The sequence below is a fragment of the Aptenodytes forsteri genome, unplaced genomic scaffold (assembly GCF_000699145.1).
Source record: "Aptenodytes forsteri isolate BGI_AS27 unplaced genomic scaffold, ASM69914v1 Scaffold93, whole genome shotgun sequence".
NCBI lineage: Eukaryota > Metazoa > Chordata > Aves > Sphenisciformes > Spheniscidae > Aptenodytes > Aptenodytes forsteri.
Genome location: NW_008794665.1, coordinates 8950001 through 8961902, shown reverse-complemented (window position 1 = coordinate 8961902; position 11902 = coordinate 8950001). Strand labels below are relative to the sequence as shown.

At 41.1% G+C, this 11902-nt stretch overlaps 1 protein-coding gene across 1 annotated transcript in view; it reads right to left on the bottom strand.

The window, feature by feature from the left end:
- The window catches only part of ENPEP (glutamyl aminopeptidase), a 41208-nt gene extending 30218 nt beyond the window's left edge, over positions 1 to 10990 (bottom strand). Inside the window, exons 1-3 of the mRNA XM_009273587.1 lie at positions 10136 to 10990; positions 4992 to 5133; positions 2057 to 2188 (exon numbers count right to left, since the gene is read on the bottom strand). Coding sequence (XP_009271862.1) covers positions 2057 to 2188; positions 4992 to 5133; positions 10136 to 10749 — 888 coding nt within the window. The 5' untranslated portion in view covers positions 10750 to 10990. The remainder of the gene's footprint in view (positions 1 to 2056; positions 2189 to 4991; positions 5134 to 10135) is intronic.
- Positions 10991 to 11902: the final 912 nt, after the last annotated feature.

Sequence of the window (11902 nt, the reverse complement as noted above, 5' to 3'; positions counted from 1 at the left end):
GAGTGAGCGGCTGTGTGGTGCTCAGTTGCCGACTGACTGAGGTTAAACCATGACACAATCTTACACATATGTTTTATATTGGTAAAACTCTATCTATACTAAGAGGAAGGGAACGGTTATGGTTTTAACCTCACTTAAAAATGAAGTTTTCTAGTGCAGGCAAGTCCTCAGACAATTGTTTAGTGAATAGCATTAATAAAATATGTAATAATCAAGGCCTGAACTGGAAGACGTTTCTTCAGGCAACCTCTGTACTGACACGCATACCCCTGCTTCTACACATACATACTTTAATTACCACATTTCAGTGAATACTCCTTTCTATTTAGAAAAGCTACAACCAGTCAGGAACATTGTGGGCTTTACTGTTTCACTTGGGGAAAAAAACCCAAATATTGTCCTCAGAGCCATATTCTGGAGCGTGGCATGGACAAGCAGAGAATGTTAACTTTTGCATCTAGAAAATAAAGAGTTTTACATATGTCTTCAGCACGTTTTTTTTTTCTACCACACTATGTTCTACAAAAGCTGCACAAATTCTGATTCTCAAAATAACTAAACTCTAGAGAATATCTATTGAGGCCAAACAACCAAAGTCCTGTCCCTGATAATGAATGGAGCAGCCGCACTGAAGAGCATCTGGTTAACAAAATTGTGTGGCTGGGTGGCCTAAAACGTTCTCCTGTTTTGCAAATTATTCAGCCAAACAGCAGGGATATAAGAATATTACATTGCTATCTCAAACCAGGCTCCATTTGCTTGGCTAAGTGTAATTTAGCCTTAGTTATTTGTCAAGAAATAATATGTGTACAGCATGATGCTAGCAAGGGTGTAGAGGAGGGAGGCCTCCGCACAGTGCTATGCCAGGAAGTCTGCTAAGAACTGGATCAGCACTTTGGAGATTTATACAACGCAGATTTTCACATCAGTGGTCAGCCTTAAGTAGGGAAGGATTTGCCGAACTTTTTCGGATAGAGAAACTCAGAAAGAGCTTACTTGCTAGGGGAACAGTGGTCTGGCTGGGGCCTTGCTCTAGATGCCCTGTCCATTGGTGTCACTGCCTCCAGAAGAGGAGGAAAGCGGTGCCAGCTCAGCTGAACCGCAAGGCAATGTGTTACAGCCCTTAGGGGAAAGAAGGAGAAGCAGCAAGAGCATACAGCTCTGGGATCATCCTCTGTCTCAGATGTAAAAAAGATGTAAACCAATAAATAATTAACAGTGGGTTGAGCATCCCAGACTAGATTTGGGCTAAATAAGGAGTTTATGTTGAGGGGCAAATTGTATTTAGGCTTTCAGGTTGTGATTCAACATAATGTCTTGTGATCTCCTTATGTCTGATCAGCTGCACCCTCAGGAGATTTGAATCTAAGTGAGAACTGGATTGGACTGCCTGTTGCATCTAAATAAAGGAGCTATTTCCATTTTATGGATTCAGATTCAAACATACTCACTTCATTAGGGCACCTACCAAATATCCAGCTGTTGAGGCAGGCACTATCACTTCTATACTTATTTGTAAAGAGCTTACACTGGGCAGTTGCCTTTAGCCACTGTTGTAAAATAAAGAATATTAGAGCCAATACATAATGGCATATGGCACTGTAGTCCTATGTCTCCATGACTGTAAACAGGAAGACATCAAGTGCATAGATTCACACCTTGTAACTCACAGAAAACTGTAAAGTATTCGTATCCATGGCCTGTGAATCTCTTGTACCCCTGGACTTGTACACTCCCTTAGACTCTGGGCTTCAAGTCAGGGGTGAGGTTGGAGAAATAGTGCTCCTTCCTCACCCCTGTGCTTGTGTGGGAGGTACGGACTGGGATCTCACCAAGATGGGAGACAGGGAAGGACTGCAAAACACTGTATGTAGTCAAGGTCAGAGGGACCACTGTGAACACCTAATCTGATAAAATAGGCTGCATAAAACAGGCTATAGGAAAGGGAAAAATACGTTCCTGTTTGTATTATAAAAAGAGATGATTCATTTTTTTTAAAATGCAAATCACAGTACATCTGTCATCTGAACCATGTTCAGGCTGCAACAGGACTTACACGTTTTCCGCTAGCGGATGTTCTCTCTACGCACTGAAACTGGTGCACCGCAAAGCATACCAAGTAAGTGCTCATGGGAACTGACTTCTCAAAAGTTGTCCGAGTCCAGCCACCGTCCAGCTGTACAGTTTGCTGCAGAAATGGAAAAATAATTAATTTGATTTTTGGAATTGCAAACACATGCAGAAGAGGGTACAACTTTTCTATGAAGGCTGCAACTACATAGGAATGATAAATCACCTCTCCAGGTTTACCTCTTCTGGCATCACATTGCTGATGGCATGAGAACAGACAAAATGTTTTTTCTGCAATACTGCAATACACGAAATGGGACTTTGTTTTTCTGCACTAAATAAGTTCACCTGGTTCTAATTTTGCATCAAGGATTTGACATCATTCACATGCACAGGAATTTTGCCAACAGGATTATTTCAGTGTATGCTAGTGTGTTTTGTTCTTGAAATAGTTGCATAAAATAACATCACTTTGGACAGATCAGAGAAAAGACTGGATTCTCTCCTCTCTTAAATACATGCATCATGTAGGAGTCAGGGATTGCAGAGATGCTACTTAGGATAAAGACCAGCCTAATGAATCTATCCTGAACTCATTCAGATACAAATTAGCACTGCTAATTGGTGGGTTGTTTAAATGTACGTAAGGTTTAGTGTTGATCATAGTTTTTATTTTGTAAATCAATTAAAAACCATTCCTGATTTTCCCAAATGTCCTTAACTCTCAGCTGAACTGTATGACCAAACCTGCAACCTGTTGTATGTGATTCATCCTCTAAATATTTATTTCTGCTATTCATTATCTGCCATTGCCCGTCTGATAATTTTTTTATGTTTCTGAGTGGATAACTGACTTAAATAGGACAAAAACAAACAGCATATAAAAGACACTAACCTTCTACTAGGGATACAATATTTCGGGAGGTTTGTTTGCTATAAATACAATATAAATAAAGCACAGCTAGTGAATGTTACAGGTAATATGATTCCATGAGCAAAAAAACCTTTTCACAGATATATTCACAAACCCCTTTTCACAGAGATATTTGCAATCTACTTTTCCATTTTTTGACTCATTTTGACTCTCTTTTGATTTCTTTTGTTCTTTCAACAAAGTTAGAACTTCAGTGAAAAAAAAGTAAAAAAAATCACTGCAGTGAAAAATGCAAATTAAATGTACAAGTTTCTGATTTTGCTGAGCTGATTTTGCCATGTTGATTACAAAGCTCCACACCACCAAAACTACTACAGGATGTGTAACCCACAACATGCCTTGCATTTACAACCTATTACATTTCCAACTGTTGAAAAGATTTCCCAAAGATCTTTCCCTACTAAGAACAGAACTACTGATCTTGTGAGCACACCGGATGAAAAAGTGCCCTGCTATCCCCCCTTAGTCAAACCTGAGTATGAATCCAGCATAATCTACATTTGAATTTTAGCAAATTAATTAACAAGTGGTAGCTAGCCCTTTGAAAGCTTAATTTTGTATGTCCATACTAGAGGCAAGGTCCACGTGTAAAGGTGTAAAGTAAATCTCAAAACCCACTAAATCTTGATATATCTAGTCTCATCTCTTCATGTTTCTTGCCGGTACCCTCACTTATCTGAGGTCTGTGAGGAAAGGTACAGCAAACACTCTCCTTTCATGTGTTGTTCATCAAAGTGTCTGGTGAGCTTTCAGGTATCATAGATATATTTTTAATAACGATAGGTCAGAGCTTTAAATTTGCAAAGGGTCTGGGAGGCAGCTGTATCAGACTGGTAGTAGTTCTCTCAGCTGCATTGCTAGGGGATAGTTAAGGTTTGGGGGACTCTTTAAATAAAACAGTACACAGTAAAGCAGACCTTTGTTTTCTGGGTGGGGGAATGATTGGAAAGATGCAAATGTCAACAGCCTGGAGGCTGGAAGCTCTTTTTTTCTTTTTTCTTTTTTTTTAAATCTTGGCACTTTATCTCCCACTTCAGAACATATTCATTAGAAATTATACATTGGACTACACATTCAGTTAAACTATTCATTAGAAACTCTCTCAGCTGAAAGTCATTCAATCTTCTTCCAGAGGCCCCAGAGGTAGATAATTGATGCCATTGAATTTCATACAAAACTTGGAATTTGACCCACCAGGTCCAGAAATAGATTATTTAGGAAATTACAGTCATGGTGAACTGACAAGCGTCCACACCCATGAGCTGACAGATGGGATTTCAGATCCTGTGTTATTAGAAATAACAATCCTAGACTTTCTCGCTAGCAGGATCCTTTGCCATTAGATTGTCATCAGCAGACCCCTGCTTTGGAACATTATGTAGTTTCAGTGATTATTTTACCCTTCCCATCTGGGAAGCAGCTGCCTTCCAGAGTATTCCTTCTCAGAGTCCACCTGGTTTGACTGAAGAACCTGCCATTACCTATTTAGTTATTAGAAATAACAATCCTAGACTTTCTCGCTAGCAGGATCCTTTGCCATTAGATTGTCATCAGCAGACCCCTGCTTTGGAACATTATGTAGTTTCAGTGATTATTTTACCCTTCCCATCTGGGAAGCAGCTGCCTTCCAGAGTATTCCTTCTCAGAGTCCACCTGGTTTGACTGAAGAACCTGCCATTAGCTATTTATAGTTAGTAGGGGATGCTCATCTAGAATATCTGAATAGAGGGCCAGCTAGCTAAAGACAAAAGAGACGTTTCATTTCTGCTTTGGATTTGGCTCTGTATTGCCATGTTGTGTGCTGGTGGACCACTGGGAGTCCTAACCAACCAACCAGTCCTGTTTTATGGAATATTTATTAACCATTAGCTTTACAGTGTCTGGATGGTAGAGTCTGTGAATGCACAAGGACCTTGCGATCCATGCTACCTTTCCAATGGCTTTACAGAACCATTCCACTTAGACAGCAGAGTTGGGAAATACATACCTGTACTGGCATGTTTGAAAGTGCTTGGTACGCGTCTTGATGGATGATAGATATGTTGTAAGTTGCCTTTTTGTTGGGCTCGTCAAAGCAAGGAAATGATTTCCGTGCATCTGTTGGCTCATGATCAGTAGCTGCAATGCTCCTTAAACAAACAACACATTGGCAAGCCTTCATTATATACCTTTCAAATCTTATCTGCAATTTCTAAGCATATTTTTTTAGCAATTTCACAAACTAAAGTCAACTACAAATATTTGTGTGTACTTGCCCATTCATAAAAGTAGGTGACATCAGAAATGCACAAGCTGACATCATATAGGCACATATAACATGTATACCTCAAAGTCTGTCATCAACATCCTCTAGGTTTCAGAGCAAAAGGTAAAGCCAATTGCTTACCATGAAATATCTTAGGAGCCAGGCAATAAGATACGAATGAGCCCTCATGGATGGTAAAAATTTTGCTCACCTTCCTGATGATCTTTCCCATTGATTTTTGTGCCTAAAATAAACTACTGGTGGTATCACCTGAAAGGAAATTAAGGTCCTGGTATAGGGATGTTTACTTAAGTCACTCCATGAATTGTTTACCCACTAGAGCATATCTTGGGATTGGTGTCTTGAACATCTCCTGAGAAGACACCCTGGAATTCCATAAGTGCCACTACAATCTCATCCTGCTTGTGTATTTCTTTTTCTACAGTTACCACATACAGTTTTCTGCTGGTGCTGTTATGCTTCCCTGACTCCATTAATGAAACTGCTGGAGAAAGCATGGAAAGTTCAAGTGAACATCCTAGTACATAACTGATGCTACGCTAGCTGTGTTGGGGGGTTTAGAAAGTCATCTCAGTTATGCAAAACCAACTGGAGGAGCTAGACAATAGGGGCCACATTAAAAAATAAGATGAAGGTTGTGAATGTTCGTATCATGTGCTTGTTTCTCACAGCGACATCAGGCTCCCCCATTAATGAACCATACAGTGGCAGAGTGTATCCTCCAGTGATTGATGGTGAAAGGGATCACAGATGCTTCTTCAATTAATCTGGAATGTTGAGCATTTTCTGACAGCACTTCTACAGCTGCTCCAACTATATTAAGGTAGTTTTTCTTTCCAAAAAGTAATTAAAAGTGTACATCATAAATTACAGATCTGCAGCAATCCTACAAGCTCACTTGACAACCAATTTTTCAATGTTTCAGTTGCCCTTGGCATTTCCCTGTGACGGTTAAATACTAAACTGATCATTAGGAACTTGTAGCAGCAAGGGTCATTTGCAAGCCTGATGGAGGTAATATGTCTGGGTTCTTACCGTTCATGTTCATTGGAATAGTAACTCAAAAGTTCATGGGCAGAAAGCACAATGAACATTCACCTTAACATAACTTCAGGCTCAGAGTTTCTTTTGCTTGGTAAATTGTTTGATGTCACTCTCTGCTTTTTGTAGGATTTGAAAGCTATTTCACAATTAAGTTAACTTCAAGTCCCCAGGGCAATATTTCACAGCTATTGCTTAAAAAATTGGCTATATATTTTGACACATTTATATCTTGTTCCTACAGACTGATAACACTGTGATATCTCTGTTGATTTATAAGGTGATAATCCATCTATCCTCATATATTTGTGGAAGCAGACAGACATCAGCAGTGCAAAACCTTAGCACTACCATTCCTATGGGGTAGATGATGAGAACTCCAGGCTATGGCATGCATAGAAGTGGCACTAGAAACATGAAATGCTATAATTTCTCTTCCAAACTGTATAATGTAGTTTTTAGGTAAGATTTTCTTCACTGCTTGGTGGCTTCTGCCCTTCTACTTGCTGTTGATGTCCAGACCTTTAAATGTGAACTAGAGGTGACAGTTGTAAATATCATAGTAATAAGAAGTGAAGATCTGGCTGAGACTGCATCCAGCTGTTGTTCCCAAAATAAAACAGTGCTGCATTTAGAACCATGATGAATTTCCCTTTTTTTTTTCCTCCCAAAGCACAGAGGGTTGGTGCAAAATCCCATCCCCTTGAGCTATTTAAAGCATTTTTCTCCTAGTCTTTCTCTAAATTCAGATTCATCACTGCTTCTGAGAAAATTTTCTCCTTGAGGAAGAAATCCAAGAGTGCTACTTCTGTACACTAAAGAATATTTTGCCTTTCCCTAATCAATAAAATCCTAAATGCAAGTCTCCCTGTTAGAGATGTGCCCAGCTGAGTATCTTTTCTAAGCCTCTTGTTCTCCTCTTATGGAGGACAGCGAGAATTCCTATAAAAGGGAAGCCATACCTTGTCACTAATAGTAATGCAAAATCAAAACCAGCTGCTGTGACATGTTTGTATTATCTGTAATATTAAGGAGAAAAATAAAAGGGGGGTTTAGCACATTCCTTGAGAGGAACTAATGAGTTAAAAGAACCCATTACACAAGGCAAGGACTCTTGTTGTGCTCCTTTCCCTAATGTCTGAAAATAACACAATTGTAACATATTTATGCTCACTGCATCATGCAAAGTAGGGAAGGACTGTTATTTCCCTTTCATCAATGGGGAAATGAAATGCGCAGACAGAGGAATAGCTTTACCAAAGGACTTCAGTGCTTACAGCTGGATTCAGGCACCCACAGGAGGATCTAGGCAGGTCTGTGTCTAAAATCTGCGTTCTCAAAGTTTCTGCTTTCCTGATCCCTACCCGCACGCACAAGTCAATTTAATACCTTGTGTTCCCAAGGTATCTCAAGATCTGCTTCTGGGCATGTCCAAAAGCACCTTTGTCCTGATGGGGATTGTGTGATCTGTCTGAACAGGATTCCCAAATGAGGTGTTCTTATCCCTAAGCATCCCAGCGATCCCAGACTTGCAGGCATGTTCAGCAGATGTCTACCTGTTTTCCACAAAATGTGGTGGGAGATTTGAATCTAAGCAACAGCAGAGCCTGGACTTGTGCCCAGTTTGTAAACAAAAGGCATTATAGCAATGCTTTGGCAAACCTTTGCCTTCACAGATAGACAGCTGGGGAGCAGCTCAGCCCTGGGAGCTGACTTTCCAGTGTTATTAATTCTCTCAAAAGGTCCCACTGCTTCTAACACTGCCCAGAAGGGATGGGGGAGTAGGTTAATTACACGTTGGCTCTCATTTTCACCTCAGCCCCCTTCTCTCTAACATCCGCTATTAATAGACTTGCTTGACTTTTGCTATTACCTGATCTGATTTGTATTTACTTACAACATGACAAAAAAGGAACTATTTGGTTGAAATTTTCCAAGGGTGATGTCTGCCTCAGGCAAAGGTGAAATAAAAAAAACTAATTCCAGTCAGCATTGGTTTTGAGTAGAAAGCCAGGGGAAAGTGCAGTTTTAATAAGTAATAAAACCCTTCCCTCACCGTCCTTCCTCACTCCATCCTATCACCTACTCTCATGGTGCATAGCAGCAACTTGGCTGGTGGTTGCTTTCATTTCAAAGCTGTACTTATCACTATCATGTACATCGCCTCTTCCACCCCCACAAACAATCTGCCCAAACTTAACAAAATGAAAAGCATTTCAGAAATCACCATTCACTCATTCTTATTAGATCCCTTCTCAAGCCTAACAAACAAACTCACATGCTCAAGTTGCTTTCTCTATTGAGTGTTTTCAGACTGCTGGCTAGGATCATCCTTGCAATTGTAGATTCCAGCATCCAAACCAAGAAGTAGGAAGCCTCTTGAAGTGAGCTCACATTTTATGCTTTCTTTAGCTTATGAAGTTCTCCTTTCTTCCTGACGTCAAATGCTTGGTCCTTGTCTTCCTACACTGTCTGGATCTGAGGGATGGGCACTCACCTCTCCTGCTCTGTGACTCAGGAGACCTGTATTCTGGTCCTGCTGTTCTGGAGTTGTGACAGACCTGGGGCAATTCATTTAATATCTAGGTATCCTTCACCAATAAAAAGGAAGTAATACACCTCCACTTAGAAAGATGCTAAGAGGTTACACTCTAAAACTGCTGTGGGGATGTCAGATGCTCAAAGTATAAAACCAAAGCACCTTCTGAGTCAGAGCAATACTGAGGTGTAGATGGAGGAAAACAAGAGGGAAAGAGCTGGCAGGGGTTCAAGCTGTTCTCTATATGGCTTCTTCCCAGATCAGATACCTATATTTAAGTATGAAAAATCAATGCTTGCTTTTTCCTCTGCCTCTTGGATTTGCTGCTGCTGGTGCCTCTCGCTGCTGCTATTCCTGGCATTGCCTGTGAGAGGCTGAATGGAGCTGATGCGACTCTCACTCATGACACCATTGTCCCAGGAGGGCAAACAAGTGCTGTGAAAACACGCCAGTGTTTGTCTCTGTATTCCTGCTACAGGGCCTTGGAAAAGTTTAGCCAAGTTTATCTTCTAGCCATAAAGGCTGGAATTAGTCACTTCAGAAACGTGAATATTGGAAAATGGATGAGTGTCCTCTCCATACGTTAACTGCAAAGAAATGCCTCTGAGCAGCGGGCAATGGCTTTTTCAAGCTTCCACCTTGAAGTAGTGCAGACCTGGGAAGTGGAATGGGTTAAATGAACTGGCAGAGGCTTTGTAATCTTTCAATAACTATTGATATATTAAAAAGGAAGAGCTGGAGCACAAAAAACCCTAGTCAAAGATAACCTTCATTGTTTGGACTTTCCTACCCATAATTTAAATCAGCTGCAGGAGGGACAGGAAAGTTCTGGTTTGGATATTCCTCAGGCTTACAACATCAAGGAGGCACGATGTCAGGAAAACTATCACAAGAGCATTTTGTACTGAAACTTTTACCTTGGGGAGTGACAGGAGAGAGTGGTGAGAGCTGTATGCTATTTATTGTACTACAGAGATAAGAAAAGGCCTCAATCCCTCCAGCTTTCTGAGGGAGCCATTCGTAAAGCTCAGAGGTAACCTGGGACCAGTAGAGTTTGAAAAGGTTTTTCAGAATAATAGTAACAAACCCCTCATCTCTCCACCCCACATTCACTTGTCAACAGGTTTTGAATGCAGCATCTTCCTTAGGGAATGAGAAAATTAAAGAACAGCCCAGAAATGTCAGCAAGTTGGTGAGAGACAAGACTGAGAAGCTGAAACAGGAATAGAGCAGGCCTGAGCAAGTAGAAATAGAGAAGAAAGGTTAATAAATAAAACTGCTTTACTTGATCTGTCCGTTCTCAGTGTAGGTGGTCCTATAAAACCCAACCAGGGAACCATTCAGCCAGCCTTGAAACTTCAGGGTGAGTATATAGGGATCACTTTCATCAGTGACAGAGAGCTCTGCTTCTGCCTTCATCACTATGTACTCTTGCGGCTTGTACCCAAAGCAGTCGTTCAGAGCAATCTGCTGTCCTGAGGATTTCCGGAGTGTGGGCATTTCTGTAATCTTGGTCTCTCGCAGGTGGAGCCACAGGTAGCTGGTAGATTTTTCCAAAGCAATAGAAATACTGACTGTCCCAGTGTAAATGTCTGTCTCCATTTTAGGCTTCATTTCCAGATCATAGTGGACAGGCTTGACATAAGTGGGTAGCCTAAAATGTCTCCAGTCTCCAGTCTCATCATTTTTAGGAGGACAGGGACCCAAATCCACTGGGGGAGGAGGGTCTGTTGGCTGATCTGTTCCCTCTGAAGGTTGCTGAGATTTAGGTCTGCTCAATCCCACGCCAAGCCCCACGGCAAGACCTACAATGACCACGACGCCACAGATGACAGCCACATGCTTTGTCTTCATGCAGTACCTCTTGGACTTCTCGTCCTCAAAATTCATGCCCTCCATCTCTGTTCCTGGGTCTGTTCTCAGAGCAAAACATTAACCATAAAAAAGCTTATTAGTCACTTCAGCACTTGCATTCAGTAAACTCAGCAGACTTGGTTTGTATTTTAATTGTGTAGCTATAGCTGTTCTCTGCCCGTCTCCCCCACCTCGCTTTCCACAAGACACTCAATTAATTAAAGACAACATGCATTTGGAGGAAATGTGAATGATCAAAAGGAGCGCAGCTGGGCTGGGAGACGGAGGGAACCAACACAGAAGAACATTGTTCCTGCCGTGCTCCCCTTATAAGCAGCGCAACCCCACCCCCAGCCCCTCCTGCTCTGGCCTGAGTTAAATATAAAACAGTGCTATGTTAATCAGCAGTTAGGAGATGATCAGATGCCAAAGCTCTGTCAGCAGCTTTCAGAAAGAGTTTGCAGATAGAGGTGTAACTGCTCCAAACCCTCAACCTTTGCCACTACCTCTTCCTTTTTTTCCCCTGCTGTGTCTTGTTTGGGTTTTTGAGGTTTGGATTTTTTTTACTTTTTCCCCTTACTAGCAAAGATTTCCTTGAACTTCCACCCTATAGTTTGTGAAATGACATCTCCAAAGTCTCAAAAATCCAGCAAAAATCACATACATCTTTCAAGGCCTTTTCAACTGTTTCCCCTCTTTTCTAGGCTCATTTACCTTTGCCGAGTAATTCGAGGCAGTCATGGGCAGAAGAGTGCACAGTGGAACAATAAATTTTGATCACTGACTTCAAACTTTAAAACATGTCTAATTCCTCTCCCCCTCTCATAGGGCCAATTTCCAGGAGATTGCTCATAACCATGCATGCAAGCTGGTAGTGTGGGATAGCATTGCCTTGCTGGTCAGCGCAATTACAGTGCTGCCTGTGAACCCTTGCTTTGAGAGACACTTCTAAATATGCAGTTATATGATTTATGTACTAAAGATCTAATTTAGCATTTACTGCATGTCATCATGATGTGGTGCTTCATCAAAACAAATTAATTGCGTAGAGCCTGATTCTGCTTGGGGGAACTTACTGTAAGTAAGGCCTTGCTAAGCCTGCAAGCAAGATGTTGTTAATGCAGTATGAAACAGTACAGCAGTAGTCTTGACCTTGTTTGATGCTGAGCTAAAGGAAAACAGTGTAGAATAGAAACCC